This window comes from Prenolepis imparis, unplaced genomic scaffold, assembly GCF_030444845.1.
Source record: "Prenolepis imparis isolate NDT839.2.m4 unplaced genomic scaffold, iyPreImpa1.0 SCAF_3, whole genome shotgun sequence".
Classification (NCBI taxonomy): domain Eukaryota; kingdom Metazoa; phylum Arthropoda; class Insecta; order Hymenoptera; family Formicidae; genus Prenolepis; species Prenolepis imparis.
This window is the reverse complement of record NW_028141161.1, coordinates 11451826-11465975: the sequence shown is the minus strand read 5'-3', so window position 1 is coordinate 11465975 and position 14150 is coordinate 11451826. Positions and strand designations below refer to the sequence as shown.

At 32.3% G+C, this 14150-nt stretch overlaps 2 protein-coding genes across 2 annotated transcripts; both read left to right on the top strand.

Moving 5' to 3' along the window:
• Positions 1-1353: 1353 nt before the first annotated feature.
• LOC145933596 (uncharacterized) lies at positions 1354-6739 on the top strand. The gene is made up of 7 exons (XM_083033430.1): positions 1354-1790; positions 2003-2222; positions 2335-2556; positions 2732-2797; positions 3987-4615; positions 5182-5328; positions 5676-6739. Exons 1-7 carry the CDS (start codon positions 1510-1512, stop codon positions 6559-6561), a joined length of 2451 nt encoding a protein of 816 aa, XP_082889556.1. The 5' UTR covers positions 1354-1509; the 3' UTR covers positions 6562-6739.
• Positions 6740-6878: 139 nt separating this feature from the next.
• LOC145933591 (uncharacterized) lies at positions 6879-14100 on the top strand. Its single transcript, XM_083033424.1, has 2 exons — positions 6879-8652; positions 13411-14100. Exons 1-2 carry the CDS (start codon positions 7317-7319, stop codon positions 13659-13661), a joined length of 1587 nt encoding a protein of 528 aa, XP_082889550.1. The 5' UTR covers positions 6879-7316; the 3' UTR covers positions 13662-14100.
• Positions 14101-14150: the final 50 nt, after the last annotated feature.

Below are 14150 nucleotides of genomic sequence, written 5' to 3'. Positions count from 1 at the left end.
TATTTAAAACATATTATTATTTTATTTAAATTTTAAACAAACTATCAAACTGCTAACTCTCATGATGACAGTCTCTCGATGCTATGAATATAACGCACAATGCAAATCGAGGCAGCTAATCAATATCGCAAAAAAGAGGCAACAATATTTGCGAGAATCGACTTAACATGATCTTTTTAAAAAGGGAGTAAAACAACACTAGCGCGATTCCTCTATTTTATGTTAAAAAGAATGATACAGAAATCAGCTGATAACTGTCAAAAATATTAATCGAGTTTAAAGTACTATAACATTTTATTTAAAATATATTATTTCAATTTTTATAACATAATATTATTTTAAAATTTAATTAGGACAAATTAACACTTTAATCCGCTGATGTATGTCAAAAAATATTAATAAATCGTTAATTTGCGAATTAAATTTTAAAATAATATGTTCAAATATTAAAATAATAATATGTTGTAAATAATATATTAGAATGCCTTATCTGCGATTAATATTTTTTGACAGAAATCAGCTGATAACTGTCAAAAATATTAATCGAGTTTAAAGAATTATAACATATTAATTAAAACCTATTATTTTAATTTTTATAACATATTTTTATTTTAAAATTTAATTAGCAAATTAATGCTTTAATCAGCTGATTTCTGTCAAAAAATATTAATGAAGTTTAAAAAACTTTATATATATAAAAATATCATTTTTTAAATATAAAACCGAGGAATAGTACGCGCGTAATACGTGCTTGTGTTGTTCTAGTTATAATAAAAAGTGATAAAAGCTATTATTTATATTTATATCACTCGTTTTGAAGTAATAATTGTGTTTTAATTCGTCATTTTCTGTTGAAAAAAAGATATTATTGTATTAATCCTACTCGCACTAATTTTTAATTATATATTTATTATATTATATTTAAGAAAATTTTAAAATTTAATTTATATTTTTTTGAGAGGAGAAAATATAAGAGTGCACAGAGAGAATTTTCTCTTAGAATTTACCCTGAAAATCATGATAATCGTAGGACAATATGGTATGAAAAGAATTTTATGAGGATTTCTCTGATTAATATTTATCACAGTTTGATTAATTTTACCATACAGTTTAGTAAAATTAATCAAACATGTTTTATATTTTATTGTGATAGATATTATTGTTTTTATTGTGATAAATATTAATCAGAGAAATTCTCATAAAATTCTTTCCATACCATATTGTCCCACAATTACCATGATTTTCAAGATAAATTTTAAGATAAAATTCTCTCAGTGTATAGATAGTATAGAAAATTATATAAAACCTAGGCTAGACATTGACTGTCGCTCTCATTATGAATAACAGATAATTTCAAGTTGCAAAATAGACGAGCAGAATCTCACGATCGATGTGACCAAGCGAACAAATAACGATCCACGAGGAAAGATCCACAACCTATATATAAGCACATTTTTAGGCCAACGTGTATCTCTCTAAATTCCAGTTCTTTTTTCACGAAACGTAAACATGCCGAAACGATCTATCTACTTGCAACCACCAGACAATCCTTATCGAAGAACCCAACGTGATCTCGAATTTCTATGCAATTACTGGGATCGATTGCTCTCTGCAAATCAAAATTATGATATTCGTCTTCCGGAATTGTTACGCGCTAATCACTTAATGAGACATTTATCTACTCTGCCCTTAAACCACGGATTGCGAGTCAACGTGAGCTTCTCTATTCTCGATGACAACGATCGAGAACGCTTGGAACCGCAAGATATATACACCGAAATGTATCAGTTGTAATAGACTTCCCTCCTCATGATACTTGTTTCTAAATAAAAATTATTTATTTTTCTTTTTCGAAGAGAGAGAATAACGAAAATATATATTTTAATAAAACGTAAAAAATAATTACAAAATCTCAAGTCAGAAATACTAATTATTTAAAGCTTTTCTTTCAATATTTTTCCGTCATTGAATGGTTCGATAATGTAAATTCTTATTCGTGTAGGAATAATGTGTCACCTTTTTGTACTGAATCTCATAACGGATTCCGCCGAACGCCTTGCAACGCTAATATGGCTAGGTATAGTAATTTACTTAGGAATTATGTAAGGCAGATGAACGAATATTACGCGGCGATCGAAAGAGAATTGACAAGAGCCAGAATATCAACTCCTTTCGTTGAACGTGACAGATTCATGGGATGTCAGAATGCATTTTATAATCAGGTTCGATTTTGCATCCCTAATTCGAGATAAATTATTTCAATATAATAGAACTTTTATCATATTCGATATATCTTATCGAATATATTTTATCTTATTGTAACTTTCGATGTAGCGTGCAGCGTCATATAATAAATATTGGAATAAATTTCCTGTTGGAAATCGAACATGTTCCGCGAGGATGTCTTCAGGATTACGAGAAAAATACGTTAATTCGCAGGAAAATAATAATCGTTCAGCTTGTGCATCATTCCAGCACGAATGTTGCATTGCCGACAAAAACGCTGGTTGCTCGGTGAATCAGCAACCAGCAAGACAAAAAGAAAATTCGTTCAAGGTAATCAATCAATAATATGAAATCATTATTTTTTTCTTAATATTTCTATACTGATAATAATTGCATAAATCTGTGTGCGTAATTTGAATTTTTAATATTCGTATATTCTTGTAATCCTTTCTATATTTGCGGGTTGCAATTTCCAATAAAGACAGAAAAATTAATGATATTTTAGGGATTCAATGACTTACCAAAGACGGCTGGGGAGGTAACCGTGAAGAACCTGCAAGCAAACAATAACGTTCGTTAATTAAATCTATCTTTATTAAGTTGTTTTAAGTTTAAGTTTCAACGATGTGACACAGTATACCCTTAAGTGCAGTTTCAGCGAATAAGTTATATATTACTTTCATTTTCTGCGCTTACATGATTTTTACTGTGTACTTACACAACTGTTATGATAAACGATAAATTGATATTGACAGTATCACTGAAATCGATAGTAAATGTAATTCTCGTTCCATTTACTAATGCAACATCTCAAACTTATGGGAATCGATCTTGCGAAAAAGTAGCTAACTGCACTTTTGGTATACTCGTGACTCGTCGATGTTTTTTCAAAGATTTTCTTTCTTAATGCATTGCCAACTCATATAGCAGGTTACATATGAATCGTATTATAGCTCACAACCTATAATGTAGTAGAATCTATACGTCGCGTATTTATACAATTTCTACGAGATTTAAAATTAATTCAATTTAGCTGCAATCGAATTATCGAGACTATTGTATGTTGAATGTCATGTTTGTAAATGCATCAACATTGTATGTTATTTCCGGGAAACGTTTAGTTTCACAGACGCTGCACAGATAACTATTGAGTAAACCACAGCAATTTTTTTGTCGGCAGATCAACGGGCTAACATTCCAAAAATAGCGACTAGCAAATAAAATAATCGAGTCGTAAAACGTCCGGCTATGTCTACCGTTATTCTAACTTCAAAAGCAGCATTTTGCCAAACACACATAGAGTCCCGCCAGAAAGCATACATTTTTCAATGTGTAAAGAATTCATGTGATATGAAAACAAAACATTTTTTATTGTTAGCAAAATATTCAGAAATTGTATTTATTTTTATGATAATTTTTTCACTCGAAATAATCATCGATAACAGCCAAGTATAATCCATCTTTGCTTATTCCAACAATCCATCTTTGCTTATTCACAGAGCTATTGTTTCATTACATTTAGAAATGTAAATTGATGTTATTTTATGAAGATGAATGAGTTTATGGTACAATGTATCTCCTTTATTTATTTAAAAGTTTTCTGTCTCCATCCCAATCGCTTTTATTTCCAATTCCGCCATAAAGTATTAATAGATTTCACATTCCAAGAGTACAAAATTTAAAAAAGTCATAAAGTTACTCATTCTGTCACGCAATAATTTCGATTTACGATAACATTCGGCGAATCAAACATTATCCAGACTCTACAGAACTGTGTGGGGACTGCGTTGGATCGAAACGACAACGTGATGATAAAGCGGCTCAACTCGAAACAGTCGATGAAAGAGAGTGTCGATAAAATTATTAACGATGCGGCGAAAGCTTCCCATTCAGCTGAATCGCCGAATGTCAAATCCAACGACGATGGCGTCACAATAAATAAAAGCGATGAACGATCGATCGATCCGCAACCGATCAGCTGTCAGGGAAATATTCTGCCAGAATCAAGCATCGCGACGGATCAAAGCTCTCAAGGACGCGGCAGCAAACGTAAATTGGATGATCTGGAAAATCGATCGACAACGGCCGAACTCGATTTAGGATTCAATAGTCATCGACGGAATCAATGGAGAATGACCGAAGGAATCAAACCGCGCGTCAAGGATGCGCCGATATTCACTCCAGAGAAGAATGCCAAAAACAGAATCAGAAACGGTAGAATAGCGATGGAGGGAAGATCGACGTTCTCGAGAAGGAATGTATCCTCGCCAAAATATGCGAGTTTCCTAAGGATGTTTCGCAGGGAGGAAGTGGATTTTCGAGATAATTCCTCCTCTCGAAGGGACGATGGGGAAAAATTGCAACGCCGAAGAGGACTCTCTACGGAGAGGTATTTAATTAATACTATTATCTAATATATTACGAGATATAATCGTAATATAATGCAGGGACAAAAAGAAAAAAAATTTTTTAAACGGTTCTAAGAATTGAAAGAAATATTCTAATACAATTTTTTTGATTATTGAAAACTGTGAAAAAATTTTCATGTACAGTGATTCATAAAATTAAGAGATAAAATCTTAAAAATTTTTTAATTTAGAAAATTATATTATAGAAAGATATTATATAAAACTTTAAAAATATATTTTTTAAATATACCTTTATTTGAAGATTTTATCTCTTAATTTTGTAAGTTTTAATTTTATAAATTTAAGTAATTTATTTTTTAATTTGGAAGAAAAATGTTATATTTTAGAGAAATATATTATATTCTTCTGTCTTGTAAAAAATAGACAAGCTACAAAAATTTGTTTTTACGATACTGACCTCTCATCACTTTTTATCTTTTTATTAATAAAAACTTTATAGAATCTTTTATTTATTTTATCATTTTCATGAATAAATAATGTAAATAAATCGGAGATTGTTCCTTCAATTTAATAATCCTATTTCCAGCACTGGATACAATCGAGCGAATCCGCAAATCGAAAGAAGAACGCCGGCCCCGAGAAGTACAGTGCACACGACGTACAATCCCATAATGCATTCATCGGCCACTGATCCTATTTTAGATTCCAGCGGTCTCACGATACAGCTTTTGAGGTATTTACAATTTGCTTATTTTCTAATTTGTATTCTTTTTAAGATCTTTTTAATCCACATTTCTTTTCCAAGATTTATAAACATATATTTCTGTCAAAAGTTATTAATGATGAAAGAATGTGAATGTGTGTATATAGATAATAAAAATATAATATATGTAAAAAATCTTAAATATCTTAAATTAAATAAATACACAACATTCAATATGAAATTTTGCAATCGAAAAAAATTAGTCCCGTTTAAAAAAAAAACAATAAAGTAAAAATGTGTGATTATATCTATATATATATTTTTTTTTAAATCTCTTTAAAAACCTTATTTAGAATAATAATTAATTATTTACACAGGCTAGCTGTTTTATTTTACACACCCGCGTTGATGCCGGCATTGAATTCGTTGATCGCGCAACAGAATCAGCAGACGCCCGTATCATCTTCCTTCGAAAGATCCAACGATCTATTGACGCAAATCTTCCGACTGCTAAACGAACAACAGTCCATTTCTAATTTGCCGTTTGTTTCGCTCGAATCCGAGAGAGTATCCTCAACTTTGGCCGCGGAAACAAATACCGAAAGTTCACAAACACATTCCGAACAGAAGGAAAAGGATATTTCAATCGCTACGGAAGAGTCTGATTTTTCTTTGAAGCAAGAATCTATTTCCGTTGGGACGAGCAGATGGAATTCGAACAACACTCGCGTACAACAGCAAAACGAAAAAGATCGAAAATGGCGACTGACGTCGATGCTAACCGATTCTGATGTGAGATTGGATAGAAACATCTTCACGATGGAGGACTTCCGGAAGTTTGAAGAATTCGTAAGGGCTGGGAAGAAACGTTCGGAAGATGTTCGATCTCTATCCACGAGAAATAAGAACGAGATCGTTATGAAAGAATATTTTCGGAATTGGCTACATCAATTGTTGCAGCAACTTAATTCAGCGAATAGTAATTTATCTGCGAATGACCAAACGACAAAATATTCTGAAGGATCTTCAGGATCTTCAGGAAACACAGGTGAATCTTCTTTAGAAGAGGTAAAAGGACAAGGAAATGCGGACCGTTTGACAGTTGACGAGTCGCCGAATCTCTCGAAGGACAACGAAAATACTTTTATCGAATACGAGGAAGAGGATTCCGATGATCAGAAATCATTTACTTCCGCTACGAGTACAAATTCTTCAAGATCGCTACAGTGTAAACAGAGCGATGTAAGAAAGGCAGAATCGTAAAATGAAAATTTGCAGGATTAATACAACTTTTCGACGATAAACAAATTGTGTGAAATAAAATACACGTGAAATTAAAAATTGACAGAGTAATAAAATTATATTCAAAATGTGTCTTCGACAACGAAACAAATGATGACAAGTCATTCGGAAAAAAAGCTCTTACAAGTCACTCGAGAAACGAAAAATCCTTGTCAGGACACGGAATAAACTCGAACCATGTGGCAGATTCGTGAGGACGCCTGCGCGCGTAGGCGAACACGTGGACGTAAACGTCGTGAGCCAAGCTTTTCCGCAGCGCGCCAGAGCTTGCAGTCGTGCGTATCATCGCTACCGAAACGTTTCCTCTCGATTGGTGGTCCTTTCACGTTTATCCCTGTATGTATTTATGTGTATCTGTGGGTGCTTAAACTAACAAACGATCAAACTATTAACGCGAACGAAAAGCGAAAAGAACACTAAAAACAAACAACAGACAGAAAGAGATAACAACTTTATTTCCTCTAATATAACCGCGAATGGCAGATAAAAAACATCGAGAATCGTTGAAAGACGCCGTTTTTCTCGTACGCGAATAACTCATTGAGAAAAGCTTGTTGGAAAATTTTGAAAAGAAAATCTTGCCGCGATGAAGAGCGAAAAAATGAAATAAGCTCTCTAGAATGCAAAAGAACGCAGAGTCATGACTGAGAAAATCAAAAAAGTGTCTCAAATTTTTGCATTGACACCCCGAAGAGGCTGATCGCGCACGAACCGAGATGAGCAAAGAGGGGAACAGCGGCGAGGCAAAGTCGCAGGACGCATCGCCGGATGTCCAGGCGGATGTGCCGCCGAAAGACACGAATGCGGAAATTTACGAAAATCGCGGGCCTAAAAAAATCATTCGCATAGTCACCGTGATAGCCTATCTATTTTCGGTGAGTTTTGTGGGTATCCTCTTAAGCGCCTATTACATATTTTTATGGGAACCACCGAATCCAAGATTGATAAATCGAGGAAGATTGCAGGCGGATCCGCAGATGCAGTTCCTGATCGCCAGCATGCCTTCAGAGAAGACAGACTTGAGGAAGAAAGGGAACGACTTCTTTTTAGAAAATGAAGTGAATCGCGCGAACGAATCTCTTTTAAATCGCATGCCGTACGACGCATACGATAGGGATAATCCTAACGTCAATTCTCAAGACAAGAAACAGGAAAAGCTGAACGTGATGTTGCTAAAATTGAGACACTCGCTCGTGGAAACACTCGCTCAGAATCGAAATCCGTCAAAACACGAAGCGGCGATTTCCGGTGGATCCAATATCAGAGTAGAAAAGATGCTCAACTCGACAAAGATAACGGAAAATTCGCTCTCGAATAAATTGCGTAAAAATATTTCTGAAGAAAAAATTCGAAGTAATAATACTCTACCTCCAAAATTCACGGATCCTGTAAATATGCCGAACATTGAAAATACACGGACATCAAAAACTATACATGAAAATAAAACGAAACAGAAATATTTCAACGGAAGATCTGTTACCGATGCCAATCCGATTGTCGATCGTGAGGAAAAGAATCGCAATTACAAGAGCGAACACAATGACGCTAAATTATATCTTGATCGTAAATCCAGCAATGCGAAAACAAACGATGATATTATAATGTATATAAATGACAGTAATCATCGCGTTCTTGAACGCAACAATTCTTTTAAAGCGGACCAAAAATTGTCAAAAATCGATATTGTCGACGATATGAAAGAATTGATAAAACCAGATGAGATTGATAATCGTCAGTTGATCAATGACAATCGAAAAAATGATTCAAATAATGTGCACACGATAATTACGTCGAAAGAATACGCGGAAGATCTTACGAAACGTCTTCTGTCTATAAATGTCAGCGTTAATAATCTAAATTTCCAGCAAAATTATTCCAGCGACAATGAGCATCCCTTAGACAACCGCATCGAAGAGATCACGCGCAATGAAGTATCGACTGTCTCGTCATCTCATAAATCGGGATATATCCGTAACAATCCGGGATTCCATCAGCCGTTGGATGATCCGACTGTTGTAAAATCGCAAGCGTACGCTACGAGAAATTCCGAAGGTGAGAGAATTCGCGTGAATTTACCAGCTTTTCTTATGACGTGTGAATAAATACGTGCCTGTGTGATTAAACAACGAGCGTTACGTCACTCGTGATTTTTCTCAGACCTTGTCGGATTCATGATGTTTCTCTGCTTGTTCATGGATCATTAGACGATTGATTCCACTTTCAGTAACAATGATTGTATAACTTAAGTTTTAAAAAATTGATAAATATAAATAAAAATAAGTGGAACTTTAAATTATTGATGTATTTATATCTCGTAATCTATGAAATTTAAAATTCGGGCGACGAACAATTATACGCGAATGTGTGTGCTCTGCATTTGCTGCAGTTTATATTCTCGCTATTCTCATCAAACTATAACTGTTGTTCAGTCAATTTCGTAAACATAAGCAAAACTTTTGATTGTTCAGAATATTTGAACTTCTCAAGTTCTCACAGACTTAGTTGATCTCTATTATTATTTCTCTTCGAATATATTTATATTATTATTATTTCATATTATTATTATTTCATATTATTATTCTTATTACAAGTGTAAATTATGCTTTTGTCACATTCTACATTTATATACATATATAAAAATTTATCAAGTGTTTTTGCTGCATTGCAGTATATGAGAAGCAATATCTAAAAGATATATATATAAATATAAATATAAATAAATCATTAAAAGAAGAGAGAGAGAGACTTATAAACGTTAAAAAGATTTTATTTTTTATGACACAAACTATATTAGATTTGCTTAATTCAAAAGAATAAATTTTAATAAGATGAATATATGTATTCAATCGAGAGAGAAAGTAGAATTTTTCGATTAGAAAAGAAAGAAATATTCTGAACATTCCTATATTGAAGCAATGATTAAAACCTTAGAAATAAGCCGATGGATCGGTATACGATGATTATCCGCGTTGACGATATGTAATAAGTGAAACAGGGTCAGGTCGATCTATTATACGGCTTCTTTCAGTTACATCACAAGATCCGATAACTTCTGAATATCATTAACTCTGAATATTACAGTCATCAAATGACTGCAGTTGTGACAAGTAAACTGTTAATTCATCTTCACAAAAATGGTAATGAGACAAAAATTCGTTAAAAATAATTAATTTAAATCCAACATATATTTATCGTAGCGCTGGCTACTATAAAAAATAGTTAATAAATATTTCAATCTAAAAAATAAATTTTTACAATAGACACGAATAAAAAGGTATTTGAATTTTAGTCGATAAATAAAATATAAAATGCACAATCTAAATTATATTAATAGATATAATTTTGCATTAAAAATAAAAGACCTGCCTAAACTAACAAAAGTTAAATTTTGGAAATATAAATAGAAATAATATATTTAATTTTAAAGCTTCAATGAGTTCTTTTATATACTATTTTACGGAGATAGATATTTCTTTTGATAGATTGTGAAAAACACTCTATATAATTTAATGGAGTCTATAACTTCTGACTATAACTTTTCTTCAGAATTTTTAGTCGTTCTCAAGGTCCGCATCTTTTCTTGGTTATACGAAACTTATACCAAGGGATCGAATAGTGCACCTTGTTTGCCAAAGAAAAGATCGAGAGACTACGTTATGACATTCTATTAAAACAAAGGAGTGCCACCTTTTATAGGATAAGTAAGGCGATAAAGTTGCATCGATTCTTAAAACGAAATTGCTCAGCAGTGCTCTATAGCCCCTATTTAATTCTCGTTACATTTAATCCCATTTCGAAGCTAAACTATATCTTACTGATAAGATATTCCGCTCAGCTTTCTAATTTTCATTCGTATTAGCGAAACAATCCCTCTGATCAGCGAGTTTTAAAAAAAGGATGCTTCTACAATATAAATTATACAAAATTTTGCATACTCTCTATATATCTCTATACTCTATACATATATCTCTCTATAATACTATTCTAAAAAAAATTAATTATATTCTCTATTGCATCATTTTAATTATGAAATCGAAATTAGAAAAAGTAAATTTCAAGTCATACATGAGCAGGATGTAAATTAGAGATATAATAAAAATAAATGCTACAGACAATGAAAATCTGTAAATCAAACAATTAACTAATAAACAAATAATTACTTAATCAATTTATATGCATATATTAATATATGTATAAATCGATTTCATTAAATATGTTTTTTAGATGATCAGTGCTTCAAATTATGGAATTATTTAGCATAAAATTCTAAATAAAATTTTATTGTAAATATTTTCAAATATTTTAAATACAGAAGAACGTTGCTTGATTTCTGTTATCCATTATCCATTTAATTTTAATGAAACAGTTTGAAGATACGCAAAATAATTTTTATTAAAAATACGAAATTTAAAAAGAATCGATAATGCTTTCAAAAAAACATGCAATCATTCATTTGTAGAAGCAACATCTGCAATGATGCAATTCTTTTGCGCCAATCAATAAACTTCTACTTTTATTAGCTACAATTCTTAGAATTTGTGGAATAATCTTGAAAATTATATAATAAAATGTCAGTAAGCAGAAGAATAATAGTATTCGTTCATAAAACATGAGAGGCATAAATGTCTCGCAAGAATACAAATCTGGGAAAAAATTTATTTATTGTATTTTGTATTGGCTATTGGCATTTGTATCTTTATTTAAATTTATTAAAGCATCTCTTGTGATATATAATTTCTCTTCTCTGTATATATAACAAATTTCTAATAATTTCTAATAATTTTGCCTTTTGAGAAATGTGAAAAGTGTGTAATTATATTCCTGTGAATATATTTGACAAACAATTTTTTATATCGAAAATTAAAATCACGTTAATATAAAATCGACGATTTAAATTAATATTTATATTTTAGATATAAAAGATATAACAAAATATAATGAAGGACAAATCTCGACGCAAGTGTAACGGCCTCTCGAGTTTATCAGCCCCTAAATGTTAGCATGAGAGACGAAAAGCTCTCGATGGGTCAAGGTTTGGAGCTTGCGCACTGGATAACGTTTTTCCGTCCACATATTCGTAGTGGTGTTTTTTTATATTCACGACGTACACACGGCGAGATACGCTTATTCACGAGACCAACGCGCAGAAATAGCCAGCGGAAAACGCGCGTGTTTAGTTGCGTGCAGAGAAGACGGGTGAGCTTTCGTAGTCTATCGATTTCGAGTGTGCGAGTCGGCCCTCTCCGCAACATTCTGGAACTTGCGGACGAAGCTCGTTTCGGAAAGACACGCCCTGTAGCATTTTTACAACAACCCTTACTCGTGATGTGATTAAAGAATATTCGAAACAACCGACCCTTGTACCGGAGTTTGGGAACGGCGAGAGAGCAGATCGAAGACTAAAAGCATGTGGAAATAAAATGCGTTGAAAATAATGCGCAGTTTATAGTAGTGATGTGTTTAACATTAAGGTGCGTTCACTTGTGATTCAAATATCGCGGAAAGAAAAATTATCAAATTCGAAAATATAATTAATTTATACTGCTGAGATGCCACATATATATAGTATCATTTAAAAAAATATATTTATTAAAAAATACTCCAAGATTCGTGAAACAATGTAAAAATTAATTTTTAACATTTGCACTAAAAATTCGTCTCTTCGTGCAAGGAAAAATTCATTCGAATTAGCAAGCGATTGTAATTGACAAGTCTCGTATAAATATAAAGACGCTTTAATATTTTGATGCAATTTCCCGAAAAGAATATCTATATGTTTCTCGGAAGCTGAACCATTCTAACGTTTTCAATCAGCATCAGGTGGATCGCTTATTTTTCAGCGTTGAGAGATGGTCTGCTCCTCGCCCGACAATTCCTCTCGAAGTCTCGTTTCTATTGAGATGAACGCCTCGTGCATCGAGATGTGACTTCTCTAAGTCGAAAATACAATTGCCACGAAAAATGAGCGCCCACAACGTGATGGCTAGCATCGGTCTTACCTTGGGTAGTCGCGACAGCAAATCACCGGCGCCTAACGAGATACGTTTTGCCGGTGACGGACGCCGAAAGGACAAGCTCTATGAACCCAAGCACAAGCAAAAATTGGTGCGAGTGTTGACAGTAATCGCGTATGTCATATTCGTCAGCATGGCTGCCATACTACTCTCTCTATATTACACCTTCGTCTGGAATCCTAAGGACCAGGCGGTCAGGAAACTGAGGATCGACAAGGATTGTGTCAAATCTCCTTCCCTTGACTTCCTCACGATCCCACCAATTTTCAATGGTAACGACATTAATCAAGAAGACGTATTTGCTCATAAAATCACGAAGATGTTTTTTGCGAGAAGATTAGAAGATAAACGCCGATTTTATGCTAATGCAATGAATTATTAACTTTAGCTAGTGATAGTTAAAAAGTTAACCGTTTTGCAATTAGAAATAAATTCTAAGAGAATTTTAAAGGTTCTATGCTATACAAATTTTTAAATTAAATCATAAAAAATCTACGCTATTATAAATTTCATACGAGATAAAAAAAGTCACACGATATTAATCTTGTGATGTAAGATGTGAATAATATAATATAAATATTCCATAGCATTTAAAACTTTACATTGTAGCATATAGAAAATTTTTATACTGTAAAAATAATGTATGCATTTCAAATTCTATATAAAGACATGAAAAAATTAAAAATGAGTAATATAAATAAATTCCTATAATTCTCTTGTTATTATTAACGAATATATATTTTATATCTTGCTTTATAATCACGATAATAATCTAATACTATTCTTTTTTTTACAGAAACAGAGATCGAAAGGATGACTGCAAAATCTATGACGATAAATAATAAACAACTGAAGGAAATGGATATATCGACCACGCAACGACAGAAAAGTCTTTTGGAAATTTTGACGGAAAAGTCTTTTGGAAAATTTGATATCACGGATACGGAGGAAACATCCGTTGAGATCACGTCGATATCAACAGTACAAGATTATCGCAACAATTTCACTAGTACTGTAAATGTCGACAATGACGATAGTGTCACATAAACGAATATCAAACTTTTTACACTTTCTACTGAACGCGAAAATATAAGTTAAAGGGAAGCCAAACTAATAGAGTATTAACACCTATTAGTATATTCATAATAATACGATTTTTTTCATTCTACGAACAAAGAATGTTAGAATGTTGCATTGATCTAAATTAGCCAAATGACACAAATCTCGTAAAGATTAAAATCATTCTCAGAGATGAATATAGAAGTTAGACATATAAATATAATTTAGGAACTCTAGTTATGTAAATGATACTGTCGGCGATAAAATCAATAATAATAATAAAATCCTAAGCAAAATACAAATATTCATAAACGAATCATGGCTGTTACAAATTAATTTTATTTTATTAATTGTGTAACAAGATATCTAGATTAATATAATTGCATAAATGTAATTTCTGTTTAATAAAAGGTTTTATTTTTCCAAATTTCTTGCTGCTCGAAAAGTACTCTAGAGAATATTTTTGTATTGTATTAC